This window comes from Lygodium microphyllum, chromosome 9 (assembly GCF_053477565.2).
Source record: "Lygodium microphyllum isolate KBCC chromosome 9, Lygodium_microphyllum_v1.1.10, whole genome shotgun sequence".
Taxonomy (NCBI): Eukaryota; Viridiplantae; Streptophyta; class Polypodiopsida; order Schizaeales; family Lygodiaceae; genus Lygodium; species Lygodium microphyllum.
Genome location: NC_141143.1, coordinates 98,503,825 through 98,528,569, shown reverse-complemented (window position 1 = coordinate 98,528,569; position 24,745 = coordinate 98,503,825). Strand labels below are relative to the sequence as shown.

Sequence of the window (24,745 nt, the reverse complement as noted above, 5' to 3'; positions counted from 1 at the left end):
TTGGATACGGAGCTTGCGAAGATATACCAGTAGGCTATGGTGGATGGAACTCACAGAGAGAGAGAGAGAGAGAGAGAGAGAGAGAGAGAGAGAGAGAGAGAGAATGTACACAAACTGAATAGATAGATTGATAATAATAAGAATGAGAGGCATGTACAAGTGATAGTGCCTGAATATATAGGCTCGAGTATCCACTTATACCTTTGACCCTTATTTAATGCCAAGCGGTGTTAAACATATTCACAACTAAACATGCATTTTTACACACAATAACGTGTGTTCACATGAGGATAATAAATAACTAGTCAACAAAACATAAGAAAAGAAAGAGACATTTGAAAGGCATTAGAATGTAGCTTTCTCCACACATGAAGGCTATATTCGGGCAGATCATGGCTGCCACCTACACATCCATGGCCTTTGATTTTTGTTTGTGGCTGCTTAGTTGTGAATTGTGTTGTCTACCAAGTTGATGATGCTGTCTACCATGTTGGCGATGTTGTCTATCATGATGGTGAAGTTGTTTTGGTGTTGGAGATTTTGTTTTTCAACCTTGTGAAGCTGTTCTGGAGCATGTGATGTCAATTGCATTGTAGATGATGGCTGTTTAGGTGCAGATGCTATAGTCCTAGCTATAGGCAATGGAGGTTTGGAGTTGTCTGAGTGGTTTTGGGATGTCATGTGCTTTTCTACAAGGATGTTGTGATGGATTTTGTTAGGGAGCGAGTATCTAGCAAAATCAAGTGTCGGACGTACCTATGCGGAATCATAGCCATTATTCTTAGTTCTTGTGTTCTTGGTCTTGGCTTGTGAGGGTAGTTGGAGACGAGTACTAGAGCATTGTAGATCAGTGAGTAGTTGTATTGGATTGGCTTGTTGAGGGTTGAGTTTGGAAAGCTTGTGATCACAGCTTTTTGAGTAGTAATAGTTGTGCTAGCAATTCCGTAATGATATAGAAATACCACAAGGGTGCTAGACTTTGGGGCCAATGTTTCTTTGTGTCTAGGTCCAAAAGCATTCAAGCTCCAAGTTTTTTAAAACTTTTTTAAAACTAATTGGGTTGCTAAATATTTCTTAAGGTTAAATTTTGCTACTCTTTGGTTTGTCGATAGTTAGTTTAACATAGGCATTCTTGAAATCTAGCAGAAGTGCTACAAAATTTGCCTAATGTACTAGGCCCACTTTGTGGCCTTAAAGAAGGTGAAGATATTGTCTAAGAAACGGTGATCAATCTATTTGAGTGTCACTGTTATGAATGATGTCTAGCAAGAGGGAGCAAAGTTTGCTACTACTCATCATCTATTAGAAAACCAACCTTCCTCCTTGAAGAGGGTGGTAATAACTTGATTTAACAATAATTACAGCAACCAAATAAATCACATAAATTGAAATGCACACTTTTTCACTTTAATCTTGGACAATGGGTAGCGTGTTGGTCCCAAAATTGGCATCTCTTTTGCGTTATTTCTTTATCTTCAATTGCCATCTGGATGGAATACAATGAGATTTCCCAAGTCTCCTTTGCTCTCCAATTGCTCCAATTTCGGTGATTGAAATTCAAGTCTCTAAGCCTTGATTTTTGAGCACGCTTCATGAGGTGGCTATCAAACCCTAATTTTTGCCATAAATTAGGGTTTACAGTAGAGATTGACCAAAGTCTCCACCTTTGATGACTCAAATGGTTGGATTTTATCGAGATAACTTGAGAGATGGTTGGAGGATGTCGGGGAAGATACAAATACACTTCCCCACTGAACTAGTTTACAAACATGATAAGTTGAAGTGCATGCATAGATTTCCTTTAAATGGCTTTTGCCTCCATCTCTCTCATCAATTGTAATTAGAGAGCATGCACCTCAATATGGATCAACATATATGAGCATTTACTAAAGCACTTGTATAGGCAAAGAGTTGTTGTAATTAGAGAGCATGCACCTCAATATGGATTAGCATATACGCATTTATAAAATACATGTTGTGCTTATACTAAGGTCTGCATATCATAAGCTAGCTAAGGATACAGATAGGGAGATATGAGGGTATCACAACAAAGAAACATATTTGCCAGCTTTTGGGGACAGAGGCATACTGAGGGGCACTACATTTGCTATTGTATAGTATACTATGAGATTAGAGGACATTTCTTTCTCTCTTCTAAGATGGGTTTGGGCCACCACACCACAGTGGCTCGTGGAATATGAGGATCTTGAATACCTAGGACTATTTTTTGCCAGAGCTCAAAAGGCATAGAGAAACCCTCTTGGGATGCATAGATGTGGCACATTCAGGCCCTTTTGGACAGAGAGTAATCAGAACCGAAAAGAGAAAATTCAAACTTCCATTGTAAGAAAATGGAAGAAATTAGTAGCTGTCTAGAGCTGTCTCCATTGATGGAACACCGCGAATATGATGTTACTTGGTTGATATAGCCCTCGAATTGCTGTCATCTATTGCTGTAGACTCTTTTGGGCACATCACTAGCTCTTTTAGGGTCACTTGCTAGCTGAAATTGGCCTGTCGATTGTTGCAACAACAATGACAGCCTTCTCTCTCTCTCTCTCTCTCTCTCTCTCTCTCTCTCTCTCTCTATGTGCCGCTCCAAAGCCTCAAAAACGTTTTTTCCACTTGCATGGGCAAGTTTTGTCAAGTGGCAGCCTTCTGAAACAATTTCCAGCATTATCTAGTGTTATTAAATTTATTTTCAGTATATTAATTCTGAAAGTTAATTCAATTCTTATTTATGGCCCAGGAAAATAAATTGTTTGGCCAACAATTAAATTGTCTAGGCCAATTTATCACCGAAGTGGTTCAAAATAATTTCCAGCATTGTCCAACTTTATTAAGTTATTTTTTAGAATATTAATTTTGAAAATCAATCCAATAATTATTTATGGCTCAAAAAACTATTAAATTGACCTAGGCAATTTATCACCCAAGCGAGCTTGAGCACTCATTACTCGAAATTGGCATTAGTTAATTAATTAATTAATGCCGATTCCCTAGTGTCACCACTGACGCTAATGGCTAATTAAATGTTCTAGGCCAAGTTCTAACACCATGTACAACTTAGTACTTGCCAATTCCCTAGTGTCACCATTGACACTAATGGCTAATTAAATGTTCTAGGCCAAGTTCTAACACCATGTACAACGTAGTACTTGTCATGTATAACTTATTACAACGTTTGCCTTTGGCACCAAATGATATATTGGGGTCTTGGGTTTCACATTGCAAAATTATTAACTTGCACCTCACATGTGCAAATCAACTTTGCACATTTGTTTAATTTTTAATCAAATTCTAAGCAAAGCATTAAAATACCATGTCTTTGTGATAGACCTCCTCCTTGAAATCCTTGCAATCTTCCTCGATTGCAGTGTAATGTGCCAAGCAAAAACAGATTGCATTGAAATTTTCTAGAAGGCATTATAGTGTAAACAACATTGGCCATTGTTGCTTAGCCATGCGAATGTCAAACACTTGCTGAAAATTTCCAGCCAGCATAAATATAACCAAAATTGCTGCAAGAAATTCATTAAATGCATTTTCCATTAGCATATCTCAATTGTTCTAGCCAAACAACCATATCAAAGCATAAATTGAGCATAAAGTATGGCTCAACTATCAATGGTATTCATAATACATGCTTCTGTCCACAAAACCGGCTATATACCATTGAGAGTTGATGATCATCCATTGAAAACTAGCAATTGATAATCAATCTTTGATGATCATACACTGATGCAAATTGATGCATGCTGATGTAAATGTATAGTTTTAGAGTTGTAGGTGAAAAATCATACCATAAGTATACCAATTGTAGTGACTAGTACACTGAATAGTGACCTCATGGTAGACATATTATCAGAGCACAATACCTTAGATGCATGATGAATACATCCGAGATCCACTACACAAAATAATTGTCCATCATTGGAGGAGTGGAAGTGCTACCTTCCCCTTGAGTATTAGGCAATGCCCTGAACCCCTGCTTTGTTGAACTTGATTGAGCCCAATCCAAAGTCGGCTCTAACTAAAAAGCCTCGAGATAAGCTACAACAATTGAGAGTGGTTTGTGAAGTCACTCTTTTTCATCCACTTAGCATCCATCAATACGTGAAACAATACTAAAACTTCACTAAGAAGCACATGGATACTTTACCTCTAACTCTTCATACCCCAAAACCTGCACTAGGTTCTAGCCCTTTTCTCCTCTTGAGCATTGCGATGCTTTATACTTTTAAATTTTTGCAATTGAAACTTAACTAATACACAACATTGCATCCAAATGACTAGCCCCTCGTGTGTATCTGATATGCTAGGAGCGCTGGATGCATTAGGAAACAATTTTTTTTGCATACTTTGGACCATTGCAATGTGATTGTGCATGGGAATTTGTATACTAGCAGCCATACCAAGATACATTTTTGCATACATTGCATGTATTACTAGCTGCATTTTTCCTCATGACCAGCACTATATGGAGGATTTGCGTAACCAACATTAATACCATGAGTCCTAGACACAGTGGGCTGCACATGTGCATTGCCAAACTTGCTGGTTTGTGCCGTGATATCATGCCAACGTTGTTATACATTGGGTTTTTTCATTCCACTTGCCATACCAAGATACATTGGGCTTTGCCTACCATGCATAGGTGGTTGCATACCAAATACATTTGGTCCTTGCATCCCCATGGCTGAAGCATTACCATCCATTGCTTGGAAAACCAAACCACCACCAAAGTACCTTGGTTGACCTACATTAGCATGCATGGCTTGCTATCCAAAAAGCATTGGATTGGCACTTCCAAGTTGGCTTTGCATGTACATCAATTACCCCATTGGTATCATTTGACATTTGGAACATCATGTTGCTGTATTGGCTCTTCCTTCAGTGCATCTTGCTATCCTAAAGCTCTTTGAAGATGATTTCCTCTTCTTGCCTTTGCTTGCCCTTGTTCCAAAAGTGCATAAATAGGGGATCTTTTGCCGATTGCACAAGCGTTTCAGCTGCTATCCTAAGCTTATCTTTAAACTGGTAATCAAATTTCTCTCTCTTGTAGGTCATCAGCTACTAAAGGCCTAGAAGGATCTACATTTTGGCTAAATCAACATTTTCACCTTGTTGCCTATGCTACGTGCCTTGTTCAAGATTAGGCATTGCATTTCTCCCAACACTTTGTGAATTTTTTGTATTGAGAAGCATCATCTTTGCTTGATTCCATCTCACTATTTGAAGACAGGTTTGTTGTAATGCTTAACTGAATATACTTTCAGCACTAGAGCAAAGTTTCTGACTTCCAATCAGGTACCATGAGCCCACCAATTCAACGGAGTTGATGGTATCTTTGCAATGGAACCATGAAATCAACCTTTCTTCTCGGATAGGGTAAATAACCTGATTGACAATACTTACAGTAAATATATAAATCACATAAACTCAAATGCGCACTTTACTACTTTATTCTTGACAATGGATAGCCTTTTGGCCCCAAAACTGGTGTCCTTTCCAATTGCCTCTTGCTACCATAAATGACCAATAAGCTTTCAAACCAATTTGCCCCTTGGTTTGCTTGGGGATTGACCTTCAATTGTGCTCCTTGGGTGACAAATTCAGCCCCAAATGTTTGCTGGCTGAATGGCCACTTGAATCTCTTGAAATTGCCTCAATTCAGTGACTAGAATTCAAGTCTATAGGCCTTTAATTTTTGAGCATGCTTCTTGAGGTGGTTGTTAAACCCTAATTTTTGCTGTAAATTAGGATTTACAGCAGAGATTGACCAAAATCTTTACCTTTGATGACTCAAATGGCTAGATTTTGTTGAGATAACTTGAGAGATGGTTGGTGGGTGAGAGAGAATGCTGAAGAGAGAGAAAATTCAGACTTCCATTACAAGAAAATAGAAGAAATCAGCTGTTGCCCTGTCTAGACAACCATGAAAGATGTCTCCATTGATGCAACACCTCGAATATGATGTTGCTTGGCTGAAACAGCTCTCAAACTGCTGTCACCTATTGTTATAGTCTCTTTTGGGCATGTCACTAGCTCTTGAAGGGTCTCTTGCTCACTCAAACTGGCTTGTCAACTGTTGCAGCAGCAATGGCAACCTTCTCTCTCTCTACTTGCTCAAGGTTGAAATGACGATCCTTCCCCCTTCCCGCGCCCCCCCCCCCCCCCCCCCCCCCACCCACCCAAAAAAAAAAAGCCAATTCGGTAGTGTCACTAGTGACACTAATGGCTAATTAAATGTACTAGGCCAAGTTTTGACACTGGATATCACCTAGTATTTGTTAGACATAACTTATTACAACTTTTGCCTTTAGCATGTACTGATATATCGAGGTTCTAGATTTGACTTTGCAAAATGATTAACTTGCACCTCACATGTGCAAGTCACCTTTGCACATTTGATCAACTTTTAATCAAATGTTAAGCAAAGCATTGAAATTTTATGTCCTTGTGACACTGGCCATTGATAATAGAGTGATGGAGCACCATTGAGTAAGCTCAAGTCAAGCTTTCTCTTTGGGGAGAAGATAGACTAGGCCAACTGACATCCTACAAGCCATTGAGTAAGATTAACTTTAGGGAGAAGATAGACTAGACTAGTAGACATCCTACACAACATTTGCTTAAACTTGAAATTTTTTGGAAAGGCCATTATCAGAGGCCCTTGGTATCCTTCTAGAATGTGAGAAAGAAGTACTTAGAAAGCTCTCTTGTAAGTACTTTTGCTCTTTTTGTTTTCTAAATGCTCAATATTATGTATCCAATATCCTTGGAAGAATACCAAAGCCATGGCCTTAATCATAATTGAAGATCACCAAGATTATGAAGTAGACAAAATCCTAGATTTCAAAATTTTAAGAGGCAGATTACAGTATCTTGTCCATTGGAAGGGCTATGATACAAGTGAATGAATGTGGGAATCAGCTTTACATCTTTAAAGAGCTCCTGTTAAGGTTAGTGAATTTCATCTTCAATACCGAACCAAGCATCATTTTCAACACCCAACCAAGCGAAGGCCTATTCAAAAGTACACATCGTCCCTCATAGAACTTCGTGCTAAAGGGGGGAAGTAATGTAATGGGCACTCAAACAGTGTAATGAATGCTCAAGCAAGGACATTCCTTGGTTTTTATGCAAGTTGGTATAGCCCTTGGTTTCATTGAAGTTTTTAGAATATTCCAAAATATTCTAGAATATTTTAGAAGATTCAAGAACGTACTAGATGATTCTAGGAAGGTTGTGCTAGATAAGTCTTTGGAAAGTTTTAGAAGAGGTTTGCATCAATGCTTACACCGACATTGCTTGTGTTATCACTTATGTCAATGATGCTTATATCATCAATGATGTCATTATTGGAAGCTTTCCCTTAACCTCCTCAATTCTAGCAGAAATAGGGGTCTTGGGCTACAAGCCCTTTAGTCTTGCCAACACTAGTTGTGAGGCTTTTGCAAGGTTAGTCCTCTTCTAGTTCTAGTCTTGTTCTAGTCTTGTCTTGTAATCAAGTCACACTCTTGCGAGCATTTTCTTGTAATCATGTTATCTCACAGTCAAGTTCTAGTTCAATTTCTCTTACAAGTTTTTCTCTTGTAAGTTGTGAGAGCAATCTCCTTGCTCTAGAAGAGCACTTGATGCTTATAACGCCAAGAAGCTACTCTCTAATTGCTTTTAGGCCCAAGAAAAGTCCTCAATCAGTCCTTACTTTGGAAGGTCAGGTCTCTTCAAACTTTTCTCACATCCATCACGAAAATAAAGGCTCCCAAGTGTCTTCTTTCCCTCTGCAATGTTTTGAAACTCTAATCTTTGTCTTGTTAATCTAGTGTCTCGAGATTGTTTAAGTATTCTTCATTTCAAGAGTCCTCCTTAGGCAATCTTGAGACTACTTGGAACCAAAAAGTAGCATAGGCTTGAACCTTAGTGGGTGCATAAATTTGAGGATTCCAATGCATGAACCCCCAACATCTAGTGTGACCCATATGGCCTATCCTATGATGATGGTTCTATAATCTCTTATACAGGATAGCAAATGTGAGCTAATCGGAGTACACACTCCCTCACACAAGTATCGATTGAACGTTGAAGTGAAGACTGTTCACATTCAAGGATGCAAGGTGTATGCTCATGAAAACTAAGGATTTGTTTGGTACTTGCCTCTTGAACCATGTTATGTGCGTCCATCAGCCAAGTTGCTAGCTGTGACTATAAGCAAGAAGTATTTGGTTGGTTGGTGAAGTAGCCACTTCATTATGTCTGGGAAAGTGCTATTGTTGCGTGTTGCAAAGAACAATATTGAGATGGGAAACTTTGCTTCAAACCTCTAAGTAATATACATAGTGCATCTAGGCCACTACTTAGACAACTTCACCCCCACCTTCCCACCACTCAAACGCGTGCCTTGTCACCCATTTGGAGGAGCCAACAAAGTGTGCCTTATTGTTTCGAGATTTTTGAATCACGAAGATTCCCATCTTTAATAGAAGTGAGAACTCCTCATGTACGACCTTGGTTGACAATGCTGAAACTCTTGCTGCAGAAATCGGGCATGGTGGGGGAAGGTTCAAGTTGCCAATGTGGAACTTCTCATTGGATGGGAGAGGTCACTATGTTGTTGTCGAGGAAAGGTCATAAGGGCTTGAAACTCATTGCCTTCGATTGGGGGAGTGATGGGGGTGGGTGTTACATTCTTGGACATCTAGATGGACACTAGTATCGTTGGCCATATTGTTCATAAAGTGATCTAGTGCGAATGCACTAGGGGCACTTTGGGGATAGGGTAGTTGAGTCCTATTTATAGGACTTGAGGCCCTATTGTGTATATCATTGTGTGATCACCATGCTTGGACTCTTGACCCATGTGCTAATGCATGATGTGGGTTGGTGGTATGGGACACCAACTGTTGGGATGTGGTTGTGACCTGATTTGTTGCTAGCTCCCGGCCTTTGAGGGTGAGTTTGTTTGGCTCTATGGCTGGGAGGTGAGTCTAATGTCCATTCCTCTTATGTTCTTTCCCATGGGTATGGCTTTTTTTGTCTCTAATCTCTCTTCTCTTGCTCTCTTTATTCTTTATAACTTTCTTAATCGCTCTTTACACCATCTTGTACATTCACGTGGCTTCTTGGGATGCCTCACTTTCAATGCATCAGTTGTGAGTAAGCCTCAATACATTGATGGTGTTTGATCGGCTTCTCTTGATCCTAAACACACATGGGTATCATCTTGAAGATTCTTCCTTGATATCTAACACGGATTTGTCAATTGTGGCGGCTCTCTATAGCCGAAGTTGAAGAAAATGCAACAAGTCACCAAGCTGTGCACTCTGCAGTTCTCTTTGTACTTGTAAGTGTGAGGATTTTGCCTCTTTATTTTCAGCATAATTCCTTTAATGGGGCGAAGAAGGAATGTGGTGAGATAAGCATCTTGGCCAAATGGATGGCCTATTTGGATTTGTATTAGTTCGATGATGCTTAACACATCGAACAAATATAGATCATGTTACAGGGGAAGGTGTATGCTTGGTAGATGGGGTTATGTCCCAAGCTTGAAACATGGGCGAATTTTCAATTTTTTTTGTAGAAGTGGTTTGTGATTGATGACTAGATCAAAAATTTCTGTGAACTCTTTAAATTGGCCATTGGAAAAAAGACATTGGATGCGTATTTCAAGGATTTCATGGTTCTTCTTTGAAAAACGAAAGCCTTGGACGACTTCTAGGCACTGCTCTACATGTTATCTCTTTGGGTGGTTATCAGACTACCAGAATGAGGTACTGCGCAACCCTTTGTATTCTTTAGAGAACGTCTACATGTATGCAAAGGATTTTGATAACACTTTGGTTGCGTATAGGAATAGCAAGTGAGTGGGAAAATCCCATCGAGTTGAGTTTACTTGCAAGTCAAAGAAAACCCCCTACTTTAGCAGCTTCTCATGAGTCACTTTCAAAGATATGGGAGAAGGAAGGAAGCTACGCATAGTGAAGTTTGCTCAAAGAGACATTGCTTTGCTTGTGACTAGATACGACACTTTTGTGGATACAAAGAGTCTGTAGAATGGAAAGGCAAAGATGACTTCCAAAAGCATCGCTAAATATTTTGGAAGCTCCAAGTATATCTTTTGAATTTTTAGCGTGCGTAGTTGTCCGAGTTGTTTGGTAAACACATTGTGTTTGACTTGCGTAATCTTTTGGTCATTGGTAGTATCAATGACCAATCAATTATGGTGTTATTTGACAACAGCTCTACTCACAATTTTCTTCTTTGTTGATTGGTGCAGAGACTTTGATTCCACGTGATATCCTTTGAATGAGAGTATTATGTTCAATATATGGAGGGCCATGCTATGGATCATCAGGATCAAATGATATAGAGATTGGATCTTTCAATCTAGTAGTGCCATGAGCCTTTAGGCTTTCAGACTTAGAAGTCGAGACTATGTGGATGTCATTCTTGGTATGCTATGGAGTTTTTTTCATAGATCTTTCTTTTTTTTGTAGACTAAAAATCTCATGTAGTCTCTTTTGAATTTGATGGCGAGTTTTATGTGATCAAGGGTTGTCCACTCTTTGAGATCACTTCAACAAGTGTTCCATGATTTGGATGTTGTTACTTATGCTTGTTTTATTGAAAAAGTTCAATTATTAACATATCATTGTAATTCTCTTGCTTTTAATAATAATGTTGGTAATAATTATAGTCAATAAGTATTTGGATTAATTGTTGCATGAATTTGCTAATGTCTTTTTATTTGAATTACCTAACAGATTTTTGTTCTCTCTCGTAGTACATTGGATCATAGGATAGAGACGTTGCATGGTAGCTTTATATCTCTTAGTAACCATATAGGTTTAGCTTGAAAGAGAATAATTAGATAACTAGGTAACTTCAAAACTCTTGCAAAAGGCTTTATTGAATCTACCAAGTCTATGTGGAGCACATTGGTTTTTTTCGCTTAAAAAAAGGATGGCATGATATGCTTCTATATGAATGATAAAGGTGATTTTTTCGAAAAGTGTGTTTTGTATGTGGTATGAATACTATTAATTTTTGGTTTGCTTTTTGGATTAATAAATGCTTCCACTACTTTCCATCAGATAATGGATAATTTATTTCGTCCATATCTAGGAAAGTGAATAGTCATTTTTCTCGATGATACTCATTTAGAGTAAGTCGTTGGAGGAATATACAAACCATTTGTGTATCATCTTACGTCTACACTTGTTTGCAAAACTATTGAAGTGTAAGTTTTTTCACATAGAGCTTTTGTATCTCAATCTTGTTATCTAAGTCGATGATATTTGAATTGATCTTGAAAAGGTTTGAATAGTGCTTGATTGGTTTTGCCAAGTGGCAGTCTTCTAATCCCATTTTCAAGCATTATTTAGTTTATTAAATTGATTTTCAGAATACTAATTCTCAAAATTGATTTAATAATCATTCTAGTACTCAAAAAAATAATTTCACCAGTCAATAATTTAATTGGCCAGGCCAATTTATCTTCCCAGTATCGTTGAGCAATTATTTACCCTTAGATTTGCATTACTTAGTTAATAAATGCCTAGTCTCTCATGTCACCTTTGACATTATTGGCCAATAAATTGGTCTAGACCCAAATCTGACATTGGATACCACCTAGTACTTGTCAGGCATAACTTATTATAACATTTGTCTTTAGCACCCAACTGATATCTCGGGGTCTTGGGTTCCACACCATGAAATAATTAACTTGCATCTCACATGTGCAAGCGACATTACACATTTGATTAACTTTCAATCAAATTCTAAGCAAAGCAATAAAATTGCATGTCCTCGTGACAATGACCCTAAGTTCACAGGCTTTTCTTGGCAAATGATCTTCCAAAAATTGGAGATGCAATTGTCCATATCGTCCTTAGAACATCTTGAGATCAATGACAGACCAAGAGGACAAATCAAAGCATGAAGGATATGCTACATGTGTATGTCTTCCATAGAGAATCTAATTGGGAGCGTTATCTTCCTTAGATTGAGTTCGTTTATAATAGTGCTAAGCATTCGGCTCTATTGGTCATAGTCTTTTTTTGTTGATGTACGGTCATGAGGCTAAACCACTGATTGCCGTCGAGAACAAGGGGGTGAAAATGCAATCCATGGTTGATTTCCGGCACAATATGCAAGAGATGTTGATGATTGCTAGGAAAATAATTTAAATGGCCTAGGATCGTGCTCAATGCTAAGTAGAATTGTATCCCTTGAGAGCTCCAAGAGGGTATGCAGGCTTACCTTAAAGTTCCAAAGGACTCAAATTCAATAAGTATTGACAATTGCCTTAAGTTATTTTTGAGGTATTGTGGTCCTTATCTAGATTACTAAGGAGATAAATAGCGTGTCTTATGAGTTAGATTTGCCTCCCGATATCCATGTTCATTGGGCGTTTCACATGAGTTGTTTGAATGAATGATTGGGGGAAGGTGAGCTGATTGCCTGATTGAGGATGTTGGGTGTAAAGTCCCTTTGTCTCCGTGTAAATAGACTTACGAGTGTGAACACACCCTTAATGTACCCAAACATATAAATACATTCTTTTATTCTTTGTGTACCATCACCATGGTACACTTGCGTTCACTTCCTCTAACTCTCAGCTTAGCTCAGCTCTTCAACTAACGCTTTGATCTCACACTCTATTGTGCACTCACCCCTTCAAATTGTTATCAAAGCGCGACGGTCCAAGCTTGCAGACGAGACAGGTGCGAGCAATAGCCAACACTCACAGTCGATAGGTGTAGATGATAGCTACAGCTACAAGAGAGGGGGAAACAGTTGCAAGGTCAACGACAGTCAGACAGGACCACGGCAAGTCGAGGGTGGACCAGCGACAGTCGAGCAGCAGCGGGCGTGACAGCAGGAAGGCAGTGGAGTTTGCGTCCAGTCGCGACACGCCAACGACCAGCCAGGTGCCAATGCGACCAGCACGGGTGGCGGTTTGGTAAGTGCCACGTCGCCTGACAGGTCACGGACTTGGACGACGGGTCAACGGACCCATTTTCGTTTTTTTTGTTAAGAAATATTTGGGTTATTTTTATCTCCTCTCTTCCAGTTGTTCGCATGCGCAAGCACAGTGCGCAGATTTGTGCAGATTTAGGCCCAAAAAATTGGGGCTTTTTCAGATTGAGTGCTATTCATGCAAAATTGAGGCATTTTTGTCAGAAATTGTAGACATTGTGCGCGTTTGAATTGGGGATTTTGCCAAATTTACTGAAATTTTACTCATTTGAGTGAAATTTCTCAACATTGGACCCATAAAATTTGGGGCTTTTGCTGTATTGGTGAAATTTTGTTCAACTGAGGCAGATTGGCGACATTGGTGCACAATTGGACCCGAGAAAATTTTGTGAAATTTTACTAATTTTGCCTGTTTTATGCTTTCGGGAACATGTATTAATGCAATCGGGGCAGATTGGTCAGTGAAATTTTGGGGCTTTTGTTGAAATCTGTGGATTTTGGCAAAGTTAGTGCGTGAAATGCACTTTAGGAATATTGTTGGAGCAATCTTGTGGTTATAAGCAGAGTGATTTGAGCATTTTTATCTCCTACTTGTGCGATTTTGGAGAAATTGCAAAGATTTCTTGGTGTTTTGGGTATCAGAAGATGATACGAGCACATATGTATGCAGTACACATGTTGGATAGCTCCCATTGAGTTGATGTATTGCTGATTATTCATGTTGCAGCAGTCTTAGTGGTCATTCGCAGATTTGGGATTGGTGTAGATGTATTTTTGGTGATATTGCTGAAGTGGGAGTTATCTGGTAGTGATGTATGCATTTAATGTATGCTGAAATTGCAGTCATATTACTGAAAGTCATTCGTTCTACTGCTGTTTGCTGAAAAATTGGGCTGCAATCAGCTGAATATTAAGCTCATTTTTGCTGTCATAAATTGCATCATTGAATTTCTGGTTTATTGCTGAAAAATGGCCGCAAATGCTTCCAGTAGCAGCGACACTAAATCCCTCTTTGAAATCAAGAGGTTTGATGGCACTTACTTTTACTTGTGGAAGGATAGGATGCAAGGCATTTTGTTTCTCAAGGACTGTGAAGATACTCTTTTGGAGACTAAGCTTGTAGCTATGACAGATGTGGATTGGGCTAGACTTCATAAGAAGGCCATTGCATACTTTAAGATGGTAGTGTCTGATGATGTACTTACAGACATCAAGTATCTTGATACGGATTATGCTCTATGGAAAAAGCTTAGGGATACTTATGAAAATACAACTCCTGTGAATCAAGTGCATCTTATGCGTAAAATTGTGAACATGGAGTTGGATGAGTCTAAGCCAGCATCTGAGCATTTGAGTGCTTTCATAGGGGTTTTGAGTCAATTGCAGGACTCTGGTTTGGCGGCTTTCGATGATAAATTGAAAGCTATTTTCTCATTGATGACTTTGCCTGACAGCTGGGAATCTTTGGTTGTGTCACTTAGCAACAACCCCGCTTTGACTTTTTATGGTGTTAGAGGTTCAATACTTAATGAAGAAATCAGAAGAAAGTTTAGTGGTGAAAGCAGTGGCTTAGCTAACCATGTAAGAGGCATGTCTGAAAAGAGGGGTAATGCAACCAGTAAAGGGAAAAGTAGAAGCAAAAGCAAGGGTAAACAATAGGATGTCACATGCTATCAGTATGGGCGCAAAGGGCATAAAAAGCCCGATTGCCGGTACTTCAAGAAAGAGCAAGAAAGAAAGAAACAACAGGGTAAGAAAAAGAAGGATGATAAGAAAGATGATGACAGCTCCTCCTCAAAAGAAGTTGCAAAGGTAAATGTCGTATATAGTGTGGTCATTGAAGAGCTTTCTAATACTGAAGAGATACTTGTTGTAGCCTCATGTAATGATGCAGATATCATGGCAGCAACAGGTGATATACACATCACTAAAAAATGAGGTAATTAATGCCTTACTTTCAGCTCATGATGGACTGACAGAATCATGGATAGTGGATAGCGGTGCCTCTTTTCATGTTACCCCCTCTCTGGAGTCATTTTTTGAATACATTGTAGGTTGTCTAGGCAAGGTTTACTTGGGTAATAACTATGCGTGTGAGATAGAGGGTGTTGGCACCATTCACTTGGCTCTTAAAAATGGCTAAAAGCTGATTTTGCAGGATGTTAGATTTGTACCTGGCATAAAGAAAAGTCTACTATCAATTGGCCAACTTGATGCTAAAGGGTATTTTATCACCTTCGGTGGTGGATATTGGAAGGTCCATAAGGGCTCTATGCTGATTGTTAAAGGCATCAAAAGGGGGACTTGTATATTACTTGCATTGTAAAGCATTACCTAGCAAGTTCTTGGCTATGGTTGAAGTCCATTCACAGATGGAGCTTTGGTACAAAAGACTTGGTCATGTGAACCAGAAAGGCCTTCAGGTTCTCTCCTCTTTAGGGAGATTTGATGTAAAAGGCTATGGTCTCGAATTTTGTAATGATTGCTTATATGGAAAACAAGTGAAGTCTCCTTATTACTTTGGTGTCGTTAAGAAGTCAAATGCTCTTGACTTAGTACACTCTAATGTGTGCACTATGCCTGTTGATTCGTATGGGGGTGCACGCTACTTTGTTACTTTCATTGATGATTTTAGTAGAAAGTCATGGGTGTATGTACTGAAAAGCAAAAAGGAAGTGTTGGATGCTTTTTAAAAGTTTCATGCTTTTGTTACCACACAAAAATGGCTTAAGTTGAAAGCCATAAGAACAGATAATGGGGATGAGTATGTCTCAAATGAATTTAATAAGTTTTGTGAGATGCATGGCATTAAGAGGGAGTTAACAACCCCTTATAATCATGCATCAAATGGCGTGGTTGAAAGAATTAATTGCACACTTTGTGAGAGAGTCAGATGCATGCTGTCCACAGCTAATCTCCCGCAACAGTTTTGGGGAGAGGCTCTTAAAACTGCAATTCATGTATGCAATGGCTCTCTGAATTGTGTATTGGAAAATGGTATTCCTGAAGACGTTTGGTCTAGCAAACCTGCTTCATATGACCATTTATGTGTCTTTGGTTGTGATGCCTTTGTGCATGTACTTGTAGAACAGAGGACCAAACTAGACATGAAATCCATCAAAGGCATCTTCCTGGGATATGGAGATGAAGGAGAGATGGGTTATAGAGTTTGGCTTCCTTAGGGTAAGAAGATAGTACGCAGCCAAGACGTAGTATTTAATGAGGCAAAGTTGCTGAAAAATGCTACACATTGTGATTTTGACAAAAAGAAGGTCAAATTTCAGCATGAATAGCCAGCTATTCAGCAGCCATTAGCTGAAAATTTTGTCCCTTTTAATGCTGAAAATGAGCAGCAACCTATTGTGCTACAGCCAGAAGATCATGGACAGAAAATAGATGCACAGGATGAAATAGGACAGAAAGAAGAACATGCTGAAAACAGATTACAGCAGCTAGAAAATGCTGAAAATCAGCCAGCTGGTGATGGCGTGCATATTCCTCAGGATGTAGGCCCACTGCCTGATAATACAGATCATTGGGTAAGAAGGTCTACACGTGCCAGAAGGCAGCCATAGAGGTTTCAGCCATCTTAGGATTGCATTTTGTTGATTGATGAGGGTGAGCCTCTGACATTTAAAGAAGCACAATCATGTGAAAACAAGAGAAAGTGGTAGCTTGCTATGCAGGAAGAGATGAAGTCTCTATATGCAAATAACACATGGGAGCTTGTACCTTTTCCCAAGGATAGGAAAGCTATTCCTAATAAATGGGTTTACAAAGTGAAATGTATTGATGGGAATCCCAAGTACAAGGCACGGCTGGTTGCTAAGGGCTATACACAGAAGGAAGGGATAAACTTGCAGGAGGTCTTTTCACTAGTGGTGAAGATGACTATGCTCCGTGTTTTGTTTGCTCTCATTGCATCCTTGGATTTAGAGTTGGATTAGATGGATGTGAAGGTTACTTTTCTTCATGGTGACTTGGATGAAGAGCTTTACATGAAGTAGCCATAAGGATTTGCTATTCCAGGAAAAGAGCATTTGGTTTGTAAGCTGAAACACAGCTTATATGGGCTGAAACAAGCCCCTAGACAATGGTACAAAAAGTTTGATACCTTTATGCTTAGCCATGGATTTAAATGCAGTCATGCAGATCACTGCTTATACACTAAAAAGGCTGATGATGGCAGCCTTATTGTGTTAGTTTTATATGTGGATGACATGCTAATTGCAGGACGACATAAGAGTACTTTGAATGCTCTTAAAAGGTAGCTAAGTTCAGCTTTCTTTCATGAAAGATTTGGGGGCAGCTGAACACATTTTGGGCATGTGTATTAAAAGAGACAGAGGGCAGCGTTTGTTGTTTCTCTCACAGGACAAATATATTAGCAAAGTACTCGACAGGTTTAATATGGTTGATGCTAAACCTCTTGGTGTCCCTTTACCGCCACATACAAAGCTTAGCAAATTTGATTGCCCTAAGAATGATGTAGCTGCTAGTACCATACCTTATGCATCAGCTTGTGGATCTTTGTTGTATGCTATGGTTGCAACTCGCCTTGACATTGCTCATGCAGTGGGAGGAGTTAGCAGATTTATGTCTAACCCTGGCAAGCCACATTGGGAAGCAGTGAAATGTATCTTCCGATACTTGAAAGGTACACAAGAAAAGTGTATATGCTATGGAAAGGGTACACTCGAATTGCAGGGATTTTGTGATTCAGACATGGTAGGAGATCTTGACACTAGGAAATCTACCAGTGGGGATGTTTTTACTTTGGCTGGTGGGGCTATTTCTTGGTGTTCAAGATTACGGAAAATTGTGGCACTGAGTACTATAGAAGCTGAATATATTTCAGCCACCAAAGCTTCCAAGGAAGCTATTTGGCTCGGCCGTTTGGTCAAGGATTTTGGTCTTTCTTCACGTATTCTAGTGGTTGGTTGTGATAGCCAGAGTGTAGTATGTCTAGCTAAGAATGCCATGTTCCATGCACGTACCAAACACATAGATGTTCGGTATCACTTTATTCGACATGTCTTGGATGATGGTCTTGTCACATTGACTAAGGTCAAAACCCAAGACAACCCTGCAGATGTTCTCACTAAGTCTCTTGCAAAGGCTCAGCATGAGCATTGCATTCGTTTAGTGGGAGTTAGTTAGCTTAAAGGTACCAGTTCGGGCCTTTAAGTGGGAGGTTGTTGGGTGTAAAGACTCTTCGTCTCCGTGTAAATAGACTTACGGGTGTGAACACACCCTTAATGTACCCTAACATATAAATACATTCTTTTTATTCTTTGTGTACCATCACAATGGTACACCTATCTTTGCGTTCACTTCCTCTAACTCTTAGCTTAGCTCTGTTGCTCTTCTGCCAACGCCTTGATCTCGCACTCCATTGGGCACTCACTCCTTCAGAGGATGTCTTGAGATTTGAGGACCCTAATGGTTATATTCCACTTGAACCCGAATTAGACTGTTTATCCCGCATATAGTGTATTTAGTGGAGTGGGAGAATTCCTCGGAGGCTACAAAGGGCAATCGGTACATTTATTGAAGAGTCATTTTTCCCACTTAGAGTTGGCAAGTAGCGGGCCAAAGCTATCATGGAGGTGGGGGGAAGAGTGGGGAGGGGAGAAAAGGCAATGGATATTGTGTACAAGCTAGAGGAGAAAAGGGGCGGTGAGGACTATGTGGAGTTGGCATCAACATGTTCAGGTGAAGGGGAAGGAGAGGGGAAGAGGCCAGGTAAGAGTGGAAAGGGGCGGTTGAGCTGAGGACAACAATTTCACAGTCTTGGGACCAGCCGTGGCAATGTCCTATGCAAAGATGGGGAGAGGCAGGCGAAGGTTGGGAGGGAAGGGCGTAGGAAAAGGAGGATGGTGGCATCCAGCTTGAGGGCAGGGGTGGGTACACATTAGGAAGGTAGCTTGTCAAATGGGAAATCCTAATTGCAAGACATTTCCCAATTTCTTGTCTATTCCATAAGCTTGTTGCATATGCATCTTTGGGCTTCAATGTCTAGTTTGTTATTGCATGTGTTTCTACTTTTGTGTTCTAGCCTATGCCTGCTCTCTCCACTGTTGCTTTATCTGTGTTCACAGTCTTCGTTTACAACCCATTTTCCACCATTATAGTTGGCCATGGTTAGAGAGAACCCATGGGGTCACACAAAGATTGTGAGTCAACTTGAAGATGGCAGTAAGTCTTGACTCTTGCTGGCAGCTAGTAGTTTCTAAATATCGAATGCCTTTGACTATTTTTGGAGATTTTAGCACCTTCTCATTGAAAAGCTAATGTAGCAACTTGAATGTACAATTCATATGTTTGTGCTCTATCAATGGAACACAAAAGCTGAGGTGACAAAAATCAGCCATTGCCGGCTAGAACCTGTGACTAACAACTCAATAAGATGAGATGTCAACCTCATTTCAACCATCGAACTGTGTTGATTTCTGTAGCTTAATTGTAGGCTTTAAGTCATGTTCAAATGTTGATGCTCAATATGGGGAGTCTTTTTGAACGAAAATCTCAATGCAAGCTTCAAGGTGTTCTTATGTTCAGCACAACAGAAATTAGGTGCTGGATTGTGGATGTGCTGTTGGCGACACATGGTGAGCCTTGGAGTTGCATGCTTGCTTGTCATTGCAGCCCATCCATGCAATACGTTGACGATGCCTCGGAGCCCGAAAGATCTGGCCACTGCTACTCACCTAGGTTCCGATCACACACCACCCGTCCCAAACTTGACGCATCATTATGCATTGTTCCTCCTCCAAGGTAAGTGGGCAAAGGCTGCTCCTATTGCTTCTTGTCCAAAACCAGCTTGTCATCCTTTTAAATCTTTACTCTTAAAGAGATGTTAGTAGGAAACTCAATAAAAAGATGAGTAACTAGGAGTGGCATTTGCAACATGGTGATCCAATGATCCAATGTGCTTTTGTTGCTTTAGAAACTTGTGTAGAGATATGAGGTCATCTTTGCAATTAGGTTGTGGTGGCTAGTCTATTAACTACTAGAAGCCCTATGAAACAAAAAACGATTTTACTAAGACCAAACAATGGAATAGGCCATTTGGGCACTAATCTCACCTCTTGAAGGATGAATCCAATATCTCAACCTAGATGATGTGCTGAGAAAGCAAGTGTCAAAAGACGATGTACCAGCGAGACAGTAGGGTTTGCGGGGAAGAACACACAGTGAACTCGGCAAACACTGAGAAGAGAAGATAGAATAAACTCTAATGATTGGAATGATGAAGATCTGAATCATGGAGTGAATGTGGTACAAGGGAACAAGGGTGCCATAGCACAAGGAAGATGATGAAGACAGCCACGGACCACTAACAACAATGTCCTCCTAAAGGGGTGTGAGGGCAGTGGAGAGGTTGGAGAGAAAAGGTGATAGACTAAATGAACTAGCTGTGAAGAATGAGTGATAGAGGCAGCCTATAAATAAGCAAGCTAGCTACAAGGAGGAGCTGCCAGCTGCAAACACAGCTTGCAGTAGACTAGGAGGAGCTGCTAGTAGTCATTGAGGAGCCGCTAGTAGTTAGGGAGGAGCACCTAGCTATCAAAAGACTGTTGGTTAGAGAGGGAGAAGGTTGCTGCCAGATGTCGCCCGGCTGAAATGCAGGCTGAAAAGGCATGTGGAGGTGCTGTCGGTGGTTGCGTGGCTGAAATGCAAGCTAAGAAGGCAGGGGGAAGTGTTGTTGATGGTTGCGTGGCTGAAATGCAGCAGGGGGTAGGTGCTGGAATACCGCCTGGTGCAGCAGAAGAGCTGCCAGCAGTAAACGTAGCAAAGGAGAGGTGGAGGCGGCAGGAGAAGCCCTGAATGCAGGCTGGAAAATAGCAAATGCAGGAGGGAGCAGCTGCGAGTTAGGGTGTAAGCTACCTCCAATATCCTGTATCCTGTCTTGCCACTCCAATCTTTTTCCAAGAGTATAATGTTGAGAGGGTACTATTCTTCAGTGATGTAAGTATTTTAATGTCTACTAAATGTCATTGGCCCTTGGCATGCAATCTGTTATTCTCAAATTCATACCTTATCAAGCAACCTGTCTAGCTGAGTGTTCTTGATTTCCATGAATAGAACCAAAGCATTGGGCTATAGCTATGAAGTGCAAAGACAATATTGTATCATCTTCAATTTGAGCTGCTCTACTCAACCATGTTTTGGCCAAGGAAATGATATGGTGCCCACTTGTAAATTATAATTTATTCAATTCTCTTATTTTACCAGTGGTGAAACTCTGAGCTAGGTGGATGCTTGTGGGCAATGGCAAACATGGCTTCAAGTTCTACAAGTTTTGTCCCTAGTAAGTGGTCACCCAATTGGCCACCCATCCATCTGTTGGTCATGAATGCCGGTAGAAGTGGAGGTGTGAGGACCTGCAACATGGCTGTATGGATTCTGTCAATTCAGAAAGAATTCTCCAAAGTTTATTCTTCCTAGTCTTTGTTGATTTGGACACTTTAATTTGAATTTTGATGTTATGGAACATTTCAAAGAATGCAAAAGAAAATCAAAGGCTTATATATTTTGTTCTTAGCTTCAGTCTGAAGAGTGATCAAAAGTATTCCTCCCATGTTTTTTAGAGTAGAAGTGGTTTCACTCACGTGTTCTCCTTTATGCTGAGAATGTTATGCCTTTGCAAGCTTGTAAGTTTCATGAAATTTCTAGCTTTTCCAGCGCTGAGACAGACTATTGCAGGTCTGTCTTTACTTTGAAATCTAAAGTGAAATGCCATTATAACAGCTGCAACTGTCTGCCAGGAAATGGAACCAACATACCAGGTCACGGTCGGAGATATTAAATGCTCATACTATGACCAGGTTGAAAGACTGAAGAATTTTGGCTCAAGAAACAAGGAGTCCCTTGGAGAGTTATTGATGTCCTTTTTTGATTATTGGGCTTACAGGCATGATTACAGCCACACTGTGATCTCCATCAGGACCGGAAGTTTCTTAAGGTGAACTTCTTTTTTAATTTCAGCTGTATTAAAACCCATTTGTGTGCAATAACCAATGTTGATGCATTATCCTGCAGTAAGGTGGAAAAGGACTGGACTAGACGCATTGGGAATGAACGGCATCTGATCTGCATTGAAGATCCATTTGAGATATCTCATGATTTAGGTCGTGTGGTTGACAAACATAGTATACGTGTTTTACGAGATGAGTTCCAACGGGCTGCAAAGATCTTGCGGCATCATGATAACCCGTGTGTTGCACTCTTTGATCAAGAGGAATAGGCTTCACATTGTATCACACTGACCTCAGTTTTCTAAGGAGGCATCAGAAGGTGATTGGACCAGTTCCTTGATTGAAGCTGGATGACAAAATGCAATTTTTCTGTTAAGACAAGAAGCTTATGATCTACTAACGGCATAAAATGATCAGCCACATTTGCTTCACGGTGATACTGAACTGGTAGGCTATGAGCTTTGTCTACCAAAGGCTGGCTCTTTTGTGAGAAAGACATATTCAAGATATTTGAGTCAGAAAGTACGCATCATAAGGTGACATAGTGGACTTCTGCTCTCCACATTGTGGTGCTATAAGAACATGCATCTTGTAAAGCTGGGGATCGACTTGAATCCGAGTCCGTGCATGTGCACGTTTGTATACTAGCTTGGCATAGATTGTTGAGTACCACTCACATTCACGTCTTCCTGTTGAGATGCTGAAGTGTACAATGTTATCCTGCTTCTCATTGGCTTTTCACATTTATGTATCAGGCCACAAGTTCGCACATCATTGGTCTTTGTTTCAAGCAGCCACTACTTTTCTGACTGGCAAGCAGATGAGCACTTTGTAAGCAGTAATGTCTTGTAACGACCTTCATGAAATGCCACTGGTAGGTGTGGGTTTGAGAATTTGCTTTAACCGACTTATAGTTTGAGAATTCACTTCAATTCAGTGTGGTACATGTTGTAAGCTACATATTGCTCTTCCTGCCCGTTGCGGTGCGTCTTTGAATCAACAGAATGAGCTGCAAAAAAGGAAGATTTTGAACTGCAAATTTGCAGGAAAGATTGCCTCTTTATTCATCAAGGCTGGATCATCTTCTAGAAAAATGATGTCTAAAGCCTCACTTTCCTTCTCCAATTGTTTATATGTCCCAATATTGCCAACAAAATCAAAATTTATTGTCAAAGAGCATGAAACCTCAATACCGGTGTCAACAAACACTAATCTTAATGTCCTAGGGTCACATTTTTAAAAATCATGCATTGCAGTCTCTTGTGAAATAGGGCATCTTTATTAAGATTAAGGTCAAGTAACTTCGTTGGTTCGCAACACAAGTACTTGTTACTTGTGACGTATTAATTGATGAATTGAGGGCCAGGCAGGTGCCTATACATGTAGGGTTGTCTAATCCTAACAATGCACTTCTTTTCCCTCTGGCTATTGTGCATCCTCATCTAGTAAAGCTCTTTCTAAACTAGGCGATACACTAGAAAGGGCTTGTCTTCATTAAAACATAGGAATAATGACAAATTAGGGAAATTTTTACCACAAACAATGAAATTTGTTAATTGAGAGAGTTTAAAAGAATTGATTAGGTTGCCACATAATCCATTCTTTTAGCAGGCTTCTAAACCTTGATAAAGCAATGTATAAATGGTAGAGGGGCCAATGATAGGCATGTGAACAACCCATTTTGATCACAAGCAATGTGGCAATAGAGATTGGTCATGTTATGCATCACCACCTTCAACTTAAAACACATGTAAATAAGAAAAAGGAGCACTAAACAGGCAAACAAGTAGAGTTACTAAGATCAGCCTATATGAAGTAGTGAAGGGGTGGGTGTGAAAGAGAATGAGAAGGTGAAGGCATGTAAGGATCATACCAAGGTCAAGAGCATGTAGTTAAAGCAAGTTGATAGGATCATTAGTCCAAAGGTGGTTTAGGCATGATGCATGAATAGTAGTTCCAGTTGTTGGTGACCTTTAAACTCTTGGAATGTAGTTATAAAGACATGGGCTAGAAAGATCGATGCCGTTCTCGTCCTTGTGGTGGCTTGTGCTAGGATTTCTAAGCCTCTCGAACAATCTCCTTTATGTTATATATATGAATGTAGAGAGAGAGAGAGAGAGAGAGAGAGAGAGAGAGAGAGAGAGAGAGAGAGAGTTAATTGAAGCATAAGTGCAACGCAGACGGTATGCAAGTTTTGAAAGGGGGTCCCATCTACCTCACCCTATACATGTCAAATCTTTTGACAAGTGATTAGAGTGGCTAACACACTTCACTTGGATGAAGATGAATACTATTGACAATGATGATTATCAACTAATTGTTCATGCTGGCATGGCCAATAGGGGATTTTAGTGCACATTGCACATGTTTTGGCCAATTGATTGATGGCCATTATGAGCATTGGCATTGGTTTAGTGATGTTCTTGTAATTCACTATGCTAATTCTTGTTGTGGTAGTGACATAGTGATGTTAAACATGGAACATGTATATAGATTTCTCTAGTTCAAGGTGATAATATTGTAGATTCCACCATTCGCTATCATATTGTCATGATATATAATCATTTTGATATTCAATCACATTACTTAGCTTACATATGTAATTAAACTAGGATATGTCATAATTGATGGGCATTAGGAGAGATATGGACTCAAGTTTGGGCCTTGTAAAAAATTTCACCTCAGCAGAGAGGTAATTTAAACATTATTAAAAATGATTAAATTTTTAAAATAAATTTTAATAATTGATTAATTTTTTCATTTAAAAAAATACAAATTAT

The 24,745-nt window shown here is 39.8% G+C and overlaps 1 protein-coding gene across 9 annotated transcripts in view; it reads left to right on the top strand.

Annotated features, from left to right (window-relative positions):
- The window catches only part of LOC148031345 (Nucleotidyltransferase family protein), a 58,901-nt gene extending 35,809 nt beyond the window's left edge, over positions 1-23,092 (top strand). For 2 of the 9 annotated variants that reach the window (XR_015691881.1, XR_015691880.1), the window contains exons 5-6: positions 10,280-10,455; positions 21,756-21,893. Coding sequence is in view for 4 of the 9 variants with exons in the window: in XM_087684867.1 (XP_087540993.1) it covers positions 21,739-21,952; positions 22,030-22,234 (419 nt within the window). In the remaining 5 variants the exon portion in view is untranslated. Of the gene's footprint in view, positions 1-10,279; positions 10,456-21,738; positions 21,953-22,029 lie in introns of those variants that run through there. The other 7 variants (XR_015691879.1, XM_087684867.1, XM_087684868.1 and 4 more) reach the window with 7 other exon arrangements.
- Positions 23,093-24,745: the final 1,653 nt, after the last annotated feature.